The following is a 15,301-nucleotide window of genomic DNA, read 5'->3' on the forward strand; positions in this document are numbered from 1 at the left end:
TTCCCATGAAATTTCAAACTGCCGTTGAAACGATTACACTGTGGCTATCCTTCCTCCAGCGAAAACTCGAATCCTGGCGATTCGAATTTTACCGCGCGACGATTTTCATTGCATTAATTATTAAATCCGCGTGTTATCGTGGCGAGTGAATAGAACGAACAACACGTTTCGTGGATCTTGTTCGGGGGAGCGAGGAGATTCTCCGATCACGGGATGCAGGAACGCGAAGAAGAGAGAAAGAAGAGAGCGGAAAATCGAAGGGTGGGCAAGGACGATCGCTGGGAACGCTCCATGGGGGTGGTTTCAGGGCACGGATACCAGTCTCTACGGCCACGGTAATGGTTATAGCACCATCGCGTGCAATCCCATTAGCACCGATGCAATTTACCCGATCTATCACACCCTATTAAGCGGCGCGCTTTCCACCCCCGCGACCGCTCGATCGCTTAACGCTCGTTTTAATCGAGTTTGCGCAACGGTGACCATGGTCCTGCACCGCTTTTCGCTTCGGTCCAACAATGTTTTTCCTGGCTGGTGGAACAACGGAAGCTGGCTCGACGACGTTCGACCTCTAGGCGTTGCGAGAGTCCAAGATTTTGCTCCCGTGGAATGCGCGCGCCCACGAGCGCGATTGACGCCGCCGATGGATAAAAGAGCGAACCGAGTCAGCGAAACCGAAAAGGTTTCCGATAATTAAACCTGGTACCCGATCCCTGCTCGCTCGGTTCGCTGCCCTTTTTAACCGACTCCGTCGAGCGTATCACGATTTTTGCTGGCAGAATTACTCCGCTTACGGATCCGTAATCGATGTTTGCAAGACCATATAGTTTCTCTGATGAGGGAAACTAGTTTGTTCGTTCTGGATAGGGAGGCGGGCTGGAATTGAAAATAACTCTTTTAGTTTTAACATTTGATAAAAATGACTGTAGATATAGGAAAATTGGAATTTTTATAATTAAATATTAATTTACGTACGACAGAATTGTAATTTTATTTCGAAGAGGAATGTGATTCGAGAGTAATTGTTTCAAATCTATTAATTTGTATTTTAGATCATTAATCGCGTTAACCACAAACATAAATTATATCCAGTACATTGTATATTTCGTTGTTCAATGAAGTCGATGATTGCGTTGCATGGAAAATAAATATTCGAATTACAAATTGAAATATTAAAAGAGACAGAGGGGCGGAAAATATTTCTGCTATAAACCATATTAACTTAGATCTGCCTGCAATAAAAGCCAGACAAAATCACTCTATACCGGTGGTCTACCTCAACAAACAACTGTATCTTAGCCAATACTAATTCATAACCACTCCTTCAAGATATTCCTCCATCATCCACCATAGGATCATTTACCGAGAACCATAGAGAGCCTCAACTACCGTTGCCTTTAATAAAATTCCTTCGAATCTGAACAAACGCAGCAACCATAAGCAATTCTTAAATTAAATCCCATGTATCGTTCTCCTAGACGACTCTCAGTTTCTCCATCCTTAGCTGAGGTAAGCAGGAAATCGTCGTTGGAAAGGAAGAGTCGTTCGCGTCTTGGGGATCGCGTTAAAGTTGGCGTACCTAATAAGCGTCAACGCGGGAGGGCTCGAATCTACGTTTCAGCGGTGAAATCATGGATTCTACGGTTAGCTGACTACGGAACTTGATCTGCTAATGTACAATGCAACCATCCTATTGCCGGAAGCGTTATCACCGAGGTACCCGAGGGAGATGCTCGCAATTACGGAATGGAAGCTCATCGATGTATGGAATCGTGGAAGCTCGAAAGCTCTCGAAACCGAATGCTCACGAAACGGCTCTTTGCCGCCTGATACGAGATTAACTTGCCCAACGTCGGATTAAAGAGACGATGGATTCGATCGGCCCACCGTCGGCCATGCGCGACCGTTCTTTGAAAGGATTTCCGGTTGTTGGATTAATCATCCGTTCATCCCAATTTTTTATTAATACTTTTAAGATGAACTGGTTGATGAATTTTTTGATCCAAGAATCCAAGAATCTTTTGTTTTTTGTATGTTTATCTTTTATTGTTATAGTATAAAAGTATATATATTTGGGATATGAGTGTGTTAGATGAACGTTTCAGAAGTGAAACTGATCAACTTCGCTTTCTACCCATTTCTTAATTTCATTACATTAATGTACGATTAATATTTAATTGTGAAGGAACAAATTATTAATTGAATCGAGAATAAAATAATTCCGTGACGCAATCAGGAACATAATTGAGAAGTGTCGTATCTTTTATTTTCATAACGTACTATTAAGAATCTTTTGAACTTAGAAGATCTCAATATTCTTCAATTCCAAAAAGCTACAGAAATTTCAAAACTAGAAATATAAAAGTACTGACTTAAAAATATTTCCCTCGAAATTTTCTTGATTCATGATCAGATCTTCCCACACATTATATGAAGCATTAAGTATATAACAGAAATTACAAAGGCGTTAGAAGCCGCGACGTCCTTTTCGCAGGAAGTTTAAAGCCGTAGCGCAGTATGTTGTTCGAAAAACAGTCTTTCGGCACTTAGCACCGCCGGCTGTTCGAACCTGTGAAGACAAGGGTGGCCTTGGAAGGCTATAAGAGTGGGTGTATCCGACTCCTCCTCGACGGGGTCGTAACGTCAGCTGGTCGTTGAGTGAGTTGCGACGATCCTGGCACGGGTCTTCGACGTCGATTTCGCTGAAACTCGAACGACGTAACCGAAGGGACTTCGAGAGGAGGGACACAACTCTCGTTCGCGCCAGCTGTTGCTATCCGAAAACGGAGGTTCTTCGCTTTATCCCCGAACCTCGTCGACAAACGATGATCCTCTTCCCTCCTTTGACCTGGTTGCCGTTCGCGAAACGTGACTAGGATCCGTCAAACAATCTTTGCAATCTATCGCGAGCGATCGACTGTGATTTATCGATTCGTGAAGTGGTGTACGCTATATTGATATGAACGATGGAAGCGACAAAATTAATTGAAGTTAACAAAATCGAGTTACTTTTTGCTAAGTATAATAATATATTTATTATTGGACAAAAGTTTGGAATGACAACATGTTTCATGGAATATATAACAATTTAGACGAAAAAATTTAATTGGATTCCTATTTTTTTAGAAAAATCCTTAATACTAAAACTACCAACGACTGAAATATAAGAAGTCAACATTTGAAATATATGGAGAGAAAACTTGGAATATATTTAAATTGATATAAAATTTGATGAAGATATTGATAGAACTGAAGAACTGATTTCAATCTTTTGAATTGGATTGTATTAGGAGAGAATTTCAACTTCATGGTCCACAGTGGAGGTCAGTGTTGGAAAGCAACAAATCTTGAGAAAAAGGAGTCCGTCGCCTCTGTGTCAGCTGTTTCTTAAAGGTTTCAGATATGAAAGTGGATAAAAGCAGGTTTGACAGGCACGAAATTACGATTGCCGATATTTCCCGATTTCGGTGGATTTCACGGATTCGGTTTCCCTTTGAAGTACTTTCTGAACAAGTTAGTATCGCTATTTGAGAAAAACTTTATCGTGTTTGCTCGTGGATTAACTTTTCCTTAGCTTTGCAATACTTTCTAGAAAGCTGACACATAATTTTTCACATTCTTCAAATAATCCTTTATGTCTTTACAGTATCTGAAAATACTATCTTTATTAAGTATGCTTTAAATCAAATATACATTGGACTTCGATAATACTTAAATATATACCCATCTATCTCCTAATAATTCAAAACATTAAAAATAAAAATTTCACGAGCTAAATCCTATTTATACTCCCCTCCCCCCTAAAAAAGTTCCAAAAATCTTAAAGCTTCGTTCCTAAGAATATTCACCATCCGGTATTCACCCGAACAAAACTGTACCATAAAAATCCACTCTATATTCCAGAAACTTTTAGATCCTGCTCCATCTCCACCCGGAACACGTAATAAAACCGAGCTAGTGGAGTCCGTCAAATTTTGCAGCGAAATCCGTGGCCTGGTTTCCCAAGTTCGCGGGGCAGATTCTCATTCCAACAAATGTCTGAGACTTAGTTGGAGGATCTAGGCCGGTTTACGGTGTTCGTGGGCCGAGGAACGCGTACGCCGTCGGAATACAAATGCTGATTCGCCAGGACAATCCTGTAGCGGCGTTTACGCGACCACTTAAAGCGAAACTCGTGGATCCTAGGGGTGAAATCACGAGCCTGATATGCGCGCATTTTCCACGAGTCTGGGGCTGATCCAGGTTGGATCCCGAAAGCAGGCCTCGGTTGTAATCATCTCGTTATGGGCGCATTGTGCGTCTACGGTAAAACCGAGCCGCCCCCATGGCCCTAGCGCTTTTCGATGCCGCCCCTTGGCGTCGCAGTGCCGCCTGAAGCATCGTCGATGATTACACGGGACGCAGATGAGGCCGCGGCGCACGGTCCTAATCAGCTGGTGCATTGTGAGCCCGCGAAATTACAGGAGACGTGGTTGGATCACGAACGACTATGAGCTAACGACGAAGCACGAGGAAGCGTGTGCAGGTAATTAGTAGCGACGATGACGTACCCTGGTAATTCTCAGCTACCGATATCCTCCTCTATGTGGACAGGTATGAAACATTCCGCTGAATGACGTGAAAATACAGCGAATCGTTGTTCGTTTCACGACGACGTGTATGCAGATGGAGAAGGAACGTCATTGGGGATCGATGCGTGATTTATCATTCAACGTCAACGGGATGCCCTTTCCTTCTCCCTGTTTCGTGACGTAGATCTTAGTGATCTATACGAAGAAGGCATCGACTTATAAAACATTCCTGTCGTGGATAGGGCTGCACCAGGCTATGTGGATGACGTCGCGATTCTCTAGAGTTACCATCTGGAGAAATAGCTAGCTTATCGTTGGAATAATTTATAATAATTAATGGTGTTCGTCTATAAGTAAAAGTTACGACGTCATCGAATAGCATGCTGTACAATAGTATTTAGACTTGCCGTCTGCCAGTTGACGCTTGAGATGGGCAAGTCAGTTAACTATTTTATTTGGTATAAAATTGTAAAATTGTAAAACAAGAACCTGTAACTTACGATTCCTAATTTGTCAAATTATTGTGCGAAATAACCCCGTAAGTAATTGGATGTTTGACTGCAAAGACAGCTAAACAGGCAGTATACTATCTTGACTGCTATTTTCTGCGTCCCTATATAGCCATTTCATCCCTGCTTCTGAATGTGAGATTCCTCAAGAGAAATTCGACTCCTCACTTGAGCCTGGAATCGACGAACGATTAACTCGACTAATCCTTGTATCTGGGGTCGCTGTTCGATTGAAATAAAAAGGCGGAGCTCGCCCTTGGGCACTGGGTAAAGAGAAAGTCTATCCCGCAACAATCGGTGAAAGAAGTTTCGTTGCGAGGGAGATTCTAGGAATGAAAGGAGGCGCGGTAGATTTGTCCGATCAACGTGGTGCGTAAGCCGTGCTATTAAGGACGGCAAGTGGGTGCATCTGTCTGGGCAAACCTGGGCTTAGTTCCAAAATCCTACTGCAAACAGAGAGGCTGGTTACTCGATGACGAGTAACCCTCTATCCACGCCTCTTTCTAGGAACGAAACCGTTCGAATTTCAACCGCTGAGTGGCTGTTAGGTTAGAAACGATGCATGAGAATTGATGCTCTATTGTGAATGTGGAGAGATTAGGAATATGGTCGGCTTCGATAGATGAATTAAGTAGTATGTTGATAGCGATGAATAAATCACGAATGGTTAACAGAAAATGAAATATACTTTACCCTATAATTTTTATTTCTTTATAACTCCCACATTTCATTATTTTTATACAATAAAAAAGGCCTCCATAAGATCTTCCATTATTTCATCACCTTTATGTAATGAAAGGTCTAAAGGCTTTTAGTAAAGATACGTTGTACTTGCATTTTCAAGGTGGATCGTTATTGAGCTGGATTCGAGAAGATACTCGATCAGAGATACTGTTCAAGGGGAACAGATTTCAGGTTGAGAAGATTTTTTTAAGGAGCACGAGATTTGTTACTGGAAAGTGGGCATGTTACCGAGATAAAATCGAGGGCGTTGGTGCAAGGTTGGCGAACGCCGCTTGGACGGGGCGCCGATAACGAGGACGGATAGCTCGTAAAGTGGTAGACGTAGAGGCGGAGGTGAATTCGCGATCTGATTCCGGATAACGTCTGGTTTTGATAAGTAAATAGCGACGATGTAAGTTGTCGCGGATAGGTGAGCTTGGAACGAAGGATGCTGGGAGATTGGTTGACACTTCGTGGTCAACGTGTGAATGTATGGGTTCATGAAGTTTCTTTTCTATACATTGGATGAAGAATTTTTTTTGGAACTCCGAGCAGGTGCAACTCGTGATGTATTTTTATTGGAGATTAAATTTGAAGGATAAAGTCGAAACGTAAAGTAGGAGGATTAATTTATCAATATGTCGAAACGTGTAACATGGGTAAAGAGTATTTATACACACTCTTATCGTATTATTTTAATTATAAGGAGTAAATATTTTGATTAAAATATTTCATAATAACTAAATAGTTATTATAGACTGATAGTTTTAGTGCCAACTTCAAAGCTTAATATCTCTGAAGTTAATTAATTTTGTATTTAACGATACAGTATAATACATACAAGAAAAATTCCAACTATAATATGCTTAAAGGCGAAGGAATATTTTGTACAATGTTCTACACAGGTTATCGGATACTGATAACCAACGTTGAATAGGCGGTAGTATAATAACACGTCGACGTAGCCTTAACTAAAAGTAACGAGTCTCGCAAGGGGAAAAGGAAACATTAAGCTCACGTGTTTCGAACTCTAAAGCGGTTTTCAACCCCTGTTGAAGGGAAGGGGCCAAAGGCAAAGATGTTATTCTTCTTCCTTAACTCATACATATTTTGCGGCGAAGACGTTCCCTCCATAACCCCGCCACGAATTACAAATCATCTTGCACGATAATGCAAGGGGAATCCCCTTGTTCTTTGGAAACCATAAACCCTGCGGATCTCTCGAGTCAAGTATACAGCTGTTATACATCGACCACAGACTTTAAATTGCATCGATAATCCCCATGTTTCGAATACAAATTAATTCACTCATGATTTAAACAAAATTTTACGACGGAAATTATTAATCTCCTTTCTGAACATCTCGAACATTTGCACATTCAAATCTTCCATGAAATCATTATAAACAGTCAAAGGTACTTTACAAACAGCTGCAGTATCTTCATCTCCTTAATCTTTCGGCGTTATTGCCATCAATTGGCATCGGTACACCTTTTCTCAGCTCACTTTTACCGGGTTGGTTCGACGTGTCTTGGTAATTGGAGGAACTCTGCTGGAAATAGGTTTGTTAAAGTTCAGCTGGGGGTGGGGGAGGGGGCTTGGAGAGATCGCCGTGGAGACCGCGGGGACGATAAAGTCTAGGCGCACACCGAGATCTCGTAGATTCTGTCTTGTCGTTCTTCGCCGATGCCCCTCTGCACCCCGCCCGCGTGGCGGGAGTTTAATTAGGCCCCGCTTCGAGATATCGCGAGATCAGCAGCTCGTTAGCATGTTTTAATTGGCGGCTGTCAGTGAGATCGTTGCTCGCGATAAGCGACTCCTCTCTAACCAGTCCTCCAGCTCGGTGACAAGACTCTACGTGTAGCCAGGCTGCTGCTTACTACTCGCGAGACACACGGCGGACAGCCGGTTAGGGGAAGCGTATACATCGTGCCATCCGAACCTGGGGGCATCTAGGAAGCTGGTGGAGTTTGTACGGCAACTTTTTGCCGCTTAATTCTGCGGCGAGATTACACTCGAACAGAGACGTTGCGACGTAAGTTTATCAATGTGGATGAGACAGGATACGAATTTTCTTTGATGTGCGACTTTTTCGAGATTTTTATTGTTTGAGAATGATGTGGACATGGAGACGTGATTAGTGGTTGGAGTAAATTATTAAGAGCAATACGTCTCGACGTAATATTTCATTTGTAAGTTTCTCTTTTAGGAAATCAGTCTCATCGAATTCTATTTTTTGATCTGGTTATAAAGAGGAATTCTTAAGATTTGACTAATTTCCTTTTTCATTACTATTTATTTTCTCATGTTCCAAATTTTTGTTGAATCGTGAAAATTCATTATGTACCTCTAATTTGTATAGTAGGTTTCTATTATTCGATAACGATGCGCTTACAAGGTTTCATACTTGTTTCAGCGAGGACACAACTTTAGATTTAATTAAGCTCAATTCAAAGATATGAAATTATTTAACCTGGATTTCTAAAATCAGTATCTTGAATGTGAGAATCGTGAGATCTTAGAAAGCACAAATTCCTCGCGAAGACGGGTATCGTCATGACTAAGTCGAGATAGGCGAAAAGGGGAGAAATCTGCTTTCATACATGGCGTTTTATGTTCCCTGACGATGACCAGCGCGGATATAAACGTGACCAGCGGTGAGATTAACAAGGTGTCCCGGCCTCATTGCTCGCTATTGATCCAGCGCGAACGTGTACTTTTTAACGAGGCCAGTTGGTAATGACGCTCCCGTAGAGTACACACGTGCCGAATGATGAAACACCTCTTCTCCCCTAGAGCGTCGTTTTTACCTTCTTTCAGCTCGGATTATTATTCTCTATATAAAAGATACGCTTTTCCCACCATAATCGTCTCGGATTCGAGGAAAGTTCCAACTTCAAAAAAAACGAAACCAAAAGCATTTCTCTTAAACCGTAACGAGGAGACGTAAACTTCTTTTTTTTTAAGAAAAAAGACGAGGGAGGCTTCGAGAACTCGATGTTTCACTCCATATGAAATTTATAGATCAACGTAACAGTGAATTTGATCGATGATTTACCCGGTATAAATTATACTCCCCATCGCAATATATCGGAGTTATAAATCGTTCGACGATCGTACGTCTGTTTGTCGGTTCGAGTCTGTCTAGACATTTGACGTAAAAGTGATATACTTGAAGCGAGACATGGAATATGTATAACAAAAAGTAAATTTGATAGAATGTCTATGTGGGTGCAATTTTCTAGTTATAGCGAAACCTTCACAATCAGAAACAACATTCAGTATCTAGATAGATAGAGAAATTTAAACGACATTTGACAAAATCCATATACGAAAATTGTCAATTCTAAAATTTCATACGCGAAAATTATAAACGAATTCAGGTTCATATTCAAATTCAAATTTAGATAGAAATTCGCGCGTATACGAAATTTGCACTTACCGCGCAGCCGCGAGCGGAAAGGAAATCAGGCCCGCCGCCATATTGGTATTTCGCGCGGGAAAGCGTCTGGGCATAGTGTCACTTCCGTCGTGAGCACCGTGGTGACGAGTCGTATTATCCTGATTGTGGTAACGTATTAACTGCGTAGTATTTCCATCGTTATTCTAATTATTTATACAGTAGTATTAACCTCGTGTACTCATTACGCGTTTGCATAGTAATTTGTTAAACATTGTCATATAGGCGTATATATATTAATTGATCATATTTTGAAAGGTTAGTGTTACCGATACTGTGGATTATCATTTTTTGAGACAGCATTTGATTTCGATTATTGTTCCATTTCAATATACGTAATTTGGAGTGGTCGTGCACGTTATAAATTTTTCTTTTTCTTTTGTACAGATTAATAATTGTTGATTACGAGAATGACGACAGGAGTAGGCGTTAGAAATGTGAATGCCACGATGATTAATGGTCCATTCGATGATTCTTCAAACAAATATGGCAATGTATAATTAAGGTAGGTATATATCTACTTTTTATTGATAATGTAGCACACAATTGACATATATTCGATCAATATTTTATAGTATATGATTAATATTCGGAGTACTAAGTTCAAAGTAAAAAAGATTAAAGAAATCATTTTTTATTGCGAATAAATTTATTAGAAATAAATTAAAGAAATAATTTAAAGCCGGTTCATTAGATTTTGTAAATTCATTAAAATCTAAATAAGAAATTGAAATAAGTGTCCTATTTTTATACGTTTCGATCGTGGATTTTCTATACCAACGTTATGATTTTTCATGTTAAAACACGATTGGACACGTTATGACGCAGTCACGCGCTGTTGTTACGTAGTGTTGTTATGCCCCCAGGCATGTTTAGCTGTCGTGTTTTGATTTGATGCAAGCATTCTCGACTATTTATCAGGCACGACATAGTTTATTCCTGATGTGTATATTCTGATTTCAAACACTTTCAAGTGATAGTTTACATTCATATTCTGTTTTGTTACAGATTTTACACAACTTCTCCACTTTCTGTTATTCTATGGAAAGAATCTAGTCATGCTCTAAAAACAAGAATGTAAATATCATTGCATTTTGTATCTGCCTCAATTAATTTTATCTTTTATATCTTGCTTTAATTGTTATTGTTATATGTTTAAAGATAAATTTTAATACTCCGTGGTTTTTTAAATAGATTTTTTACAAATCCTACTTTCTTCTTGGGGTTTGATGATTCTTGCGAGATGACAGTTACTATGATGACTTCCTCTGGGACATAGCACCGTCGATGACAACGTCCACCGCATCTAATCGTGAGTCGCATGCGTTTTTGTTCCTCTGATCACTCAATCATGTCGTAGGATGAAAGGTCCGAAGCGACACGGGTGATTGGTTGCATTACACAGAATTGGTTGTCGGCATAGTAACCACGGGTATTTATTATACCTGTGAATAGTAACTTTTTTTTGTTCTGTGTCTGATTTATTAGTTCAGGTAGGTCTTCTTGCACACCGCGTTTTTGTATAACAATAATAATATAATATAGTTATTTATAAAATTAGAATATATTCGATATTTTCATATAAATAAAAATAATAAAGATTTCTTAGTTTTATCTTCTTTTTTATGATAATATTAAACAATTTCGATAGTTTAATTGAAATCTTTTCTATTATAAATTTCAATATTATTTGACATGTAAAGATATTAATGTTTCTTTTTGTGACATATTAAATATCATACATAATCTATTAAATAAATGTGCAAGTAGAAATCTCGCGACCGGCAGATTTTGGAATTAAAGCAACAAAGTATGAACGCTGCTCCCGTATCTTCGAAAATGTGCTTTGATAAAGGAATCTCCTGAGGTTATTTCAATTAATATTTAATTTTTAATTAGAGTCAATTATTCCATCACATTAAATCTTAGTTTTCTTTCTCATGGATAATTTATATATTTTTTGCTCTTTGCCACTTATTTCTTTTGAATATTAGAGTTTTAATAATTGGTTGAGTTAATAGATTAGAGATATAATTTGAAATAAAATGAGAAAATGCAAAATTAAATTAGAATAACAATAGACCGTTGTACACAAGATATAATAATTACTTTTTTAGCTCATGATTTCCAGGTTTCATCCTTCCATGTTTATTGTCAAGATCTCACTCACGTGTTACATAGGTGAGAGATGATGAGCACAACGATCATAGATTATAAGCTTAACAATGTCTCAGCGACTGACGATGGGTTAATATACTATACAAGATGTATTTTCCAGAATGTGTGTATATGTGGTTAGACTGTGGAGTTTTATTGCATATTAACAAAATTTATAACCAGTAATGGAATTTGAATTTATAATATTAATGCTAGATTCACTCTTACATATTATAGCTGAAGTAATGGATAAAATTAAATATATAGTGAGGACTATAAATAATAATATTATTAATTTTCGTATTAAATTCCAATAATGCTATTAAAATTTTGTGCTATCTATTCCAGTAATTTTACATCAGACATTACAGTTTAGAAGATATATGTACTTTACCTATTATAAATAGGCGCACATTTGTAATTAAAATTGAGATTTATACCGATATTTTTATTGCATCACGCAATAATTACTAGCCATCGTCAGTCACTTTCAGGAAAATGATATGTAAATTAGCATGCAAGTTGTCTGCCAAACTTAGATGTTAAATGAAATTGCCACAGGTGAGAAAACTCATCTCTAGCTTTACCTATTGATTTTTCGAATTTCATGGTCGCTGTCACGAAGTGGATTTTGAAACGAACGTACACATATTGCACGAGTATGCATATTACGAATAGGCAACAATCGCCTATGATCGTTTGTCATCTCCGTGTATCTGAATCAGCTTCCTCGATTTATATTTCTATTTCACTGTCGTAAGTTATATTTTAGTTTTCGATCAAAAAGTCTCGAGCCCAGATATAAGTTTCAGCGAGCATTGCGCTCGAAGAAAGAAGAGGCTACAAGCTGAAGAGGCTCGGCATATTGCCAGTCAAGAGAGCAACTACTAATGATTTCCCATCCTCTGGCTCACCTAGAGCATGGGTAGTCATTCTTGTTACTATTTTGTTACTATGCTCGCTTTTAGTATTTGTAGTCGTAGTAAGTTTTCTTTGACCGATGTACGAGTCAGTTTACTGTCATATTAGACAAATCGCGAATTTTTTACTAATATTAGGTAGTTTGAATTTTGTATTTTCTATTAAAGTTGCGAATAAACGTTAATTTCTATTTAAAGTAGAATTTTGATAATTTCGCGATTTCGATGTAAATTAGTGTTGCGATAAAATGATGAATTTGACAGAATTTCGTGGAAAATATAGCTGTCCGTAAATGTATGCATATTCCTACCGCGTAAACATCGTTTTACGTACTACTACTTCAAATTTACAAGCAACACGATTTTCCAGTTAAACAAGTTAACATACAAACAAACACCTACCATACGAATAAGCTTCCAATTTACTCGTTGAACAATAATCACATTTTCCACTTTTTGGCTAGAAGCAATGTTCGGTTTCAATGCAATATCCGTGGTAGTTCCTGTAGCAACAAATCCATTCCATCTAACGATTGGCACTCAAAAGCGACTACAGTTTTTTCCTCTCGCGTTACAATCGATACTTAATCACTCCATTTCATCCGTATAAATATACATCCGTGTTTTCCACTGTCTAAATGCTTTCGAGCTCGTTCGTTGACGCAAACACGGCCAAGTTTCACGGTGTTTTGCACGATCCACCTGCGCGTGTTCGCCCTTAAGCCCCGGAACGTGACAATGAGTATTTGCGGTCGCGCTGCTGCTTCGCGAGAGCGTGATCAGATTAAACGCCGCGTGGATTTTATGGCTGAGCCGTGAACGATTTACGGTAATCGATTAATTAGTCTTATTCCGGGACTTTCCGATGATCAGCTTCTCTAGATTTGTGTCAATGACGGGCTGGATGCTGCTTTAGCTCCGCTAATTGCTGTTGACTGATAAACCCTTGTCGCGATACAGAACTTGATAAGTAAGATTCTGCTTAACATATGAAGAGGATCCGGCGAATTTTTGTTACAAGTTTGTTTTTAATAAATTTTGTGAATTTTCAAGTATGCTATATTGCAATATGGAGCTGTATTAAACAATAAGAAATCTTAGATAGTTGCAAAAATGTAACGAAAGTAAGCAAGTTTTGGAATCTTCCATACGTGTTCTTCGAATTTTGATTCAATTTTTGCTATCCAAATGAAATTATTTTACAATTTTTTGAAGGTACATTAAAGCTCCTTTGATTGAATTTCCATTCTCCAGGCAATATTATTTCACAATTGAATTAATTTGCGAAATATAATAAGTTTTTCTTTAAACCACAATAAATTTCAACTTGTTTCAAAAAATTGACAGAAAAACGAAGCTTTAAAATCCCCAAACTATGCATTTCGCGGAACGTCTTTGACCCAATTTCCACTCACGAAACATCACCGTAAGAAGGAGAGTTATCCAAGCAATTCAGAGAAGCGTGCAAGACGAAAGATTATCCAGCCACTGTAAACCATTCGTGGTTAGGAAAAAGGTAGATATAAACTCAGTGAAAAAAAAAGAAAAGAATAACACGATAACGTGGTTTGCACGCGATAGTTTTAACGACCGCGGGGGGTTCGGCCGAATTTTATTAAAGGACACTCATCGTTGGCCAACGAAGGGGTTATGCATATGCATGAGGGCGCGTTCGCGCGACGAACATGTTTATTGTAATACTGACATAGAGCGCGCGAAATTAGTGCGGGTTAAGGCGACATTTCCATTCCTGCGATGGAATATGCATGAGAAAATGCATCGTAACATCTGCGCGGAGCGTTGTTGCACTGGGTCAGCCGAGCTTAGACGGCTAGGGAAATATTTCATGCTGTCGAGTGGGACCCTCGGCCGACTCGCGTGGTCATAGTCCGTGAACGTAACTGTTTTCGCTTATGCACTTTGCCAACGGCCGTTCTCCGACCCTGTGAAGAGATAGAGAGTTGTGACGATGAAGTATTCAAACGGGAGGCCGGAAGTATCTTCCCTCGGTTTCCGCGTTTTCTGAAAATTGGATTCGCGAGACCGTTCCACTACCTTTTGCTCACGATTTTTCTCGGACCTTTCTCGGGATATAGCCCTGGCTTCAGTATTATGCAACTTTAAAAGGCTAAGCTACTACGCAGAGATTTTCAGAAAGAAGAATATTACCTCGTAAGAATTATATAGCGGAGTTTCGTTTGTCTGGATTAGAATAAAGAATTTGTGTTGTTGGGATGAGTAGAAGAGAGGCATCTACGAAATTGTCGATTCTACCATATATGCAAAAACTAATTCTAAAAATGGGTTATTTTAAAATCCTTTCTTTAATAGCGAACAATATTTCTATCGTTATTAAAGAGTATTAAATTATAGGAAACTCTTCGTATTTTACTCTCCTTTCATATTGGACCAAAATGTAGGATATTTGCGCCTATTCAGAAATACAAAGAACCTCAGTTTGCAGTGTCTGCCTTTCCTCATAAATTGGTAGGATAGAAGGTAGGAATTGAGAGAATATTGAACGATATTTTATATTTATTGGCATGCCTCGATAGGATGCATATAATCTTAAGAAAAACCAAAAGAAGAGTAACGCGATGCAATCGGAAGGAAACGAAAGTGTGGATGATCGAGTCTATCTTGCAGTGTCTATCTTTCAGCCACGGTGCAGGATATCGTTGGCTGCTTATATCCATGGCAGATGCGCCCGGTCGAATCTAGACGGAGACAGAGAACGAACAACGCGGAGCAGACGAGCAAAGAAAGGGGCCACTTCGTATGCAAATCCGACTCCGCCCTGAATAAAATATTAACCGACCAATCGAGGCGCGTGGCGGGGGTAGAAGCACGCGAGCCTCCCTCGACGAGTTCGTTTCCTTGCCGAGGTCGCTTCCTTTTTTTCATTACCTTTCGCGTAGGCATCATGCGTGCAAATGCACTTACACATACCAGGATCTATAT

At 39.2% G+C, this 15,301-nt stretch overlaps 1 protein-coding gene and 1 long non-coding RNA gene across 5 annotated transcripts in view; both read left to right on the forward strand.

The window, feature by feature from the left end:
• The window catches only part of LOC117156111 (netrin receptor UNC5C), a 252,403-nt gene that overhangs the window by 169,374 nt on the left and 67,728 nt on the right, over nt 1-15,301 (forward strand). For 2 of the 4 annotated variants that reach the window (XM_076618503.1, XM_076618502.1), the window contains 4 exons: nt 9,651-9,768; nt 10,272-10,340; nt 10,458-10,575; nt 11,381-11,444. In XM_076618503.1, the coding sequence (XP_076474618.1) occupies nt 11,384-11,444 (61 nt within the window). In that variant the 5' untranslated portion in view covers nt 9,651-9,768; nt 10,272-10,340; nt 10,458-10,575; nt 11,381-11,383. The remainder of the gene's footprint in view (nt 1-9,650; nt 9,769-10,271; nt 10,341-10,457; nt 10,576-11,380; nt 11,445-15,301) is intronic. The other 2 variants (XM_076618505.1, XM_076618506.1) reach the window with 1 other exon arrangement.
• Nucleotides 3,232-5,634, forward strand: LOC143302722 (uncharacterized). The gene is made up of 3 exons (XR_013058469.1): nt 3,232-3,513; nt 3,904-4,525; nt 4,594-5,634. It is a non-coding gene; the product is annotated as an uncharacterized LOC143302722 (long non-coding RNA).

This window comes from Bombus vancouverensis, chromosome 5, assembly GCF_051014615.1.
Source record: "Bombus vancouverensis nearcticus chromosome 5, iyBomVanc1_principal, whole genome shotgun sequence".
Classification (NCBI taxonomy): Eukaryota; Metazoa; Arthropoda; class Insecta; order Hymenoptera; family Apidae; genus Bombus; species Bombus vancouverensis.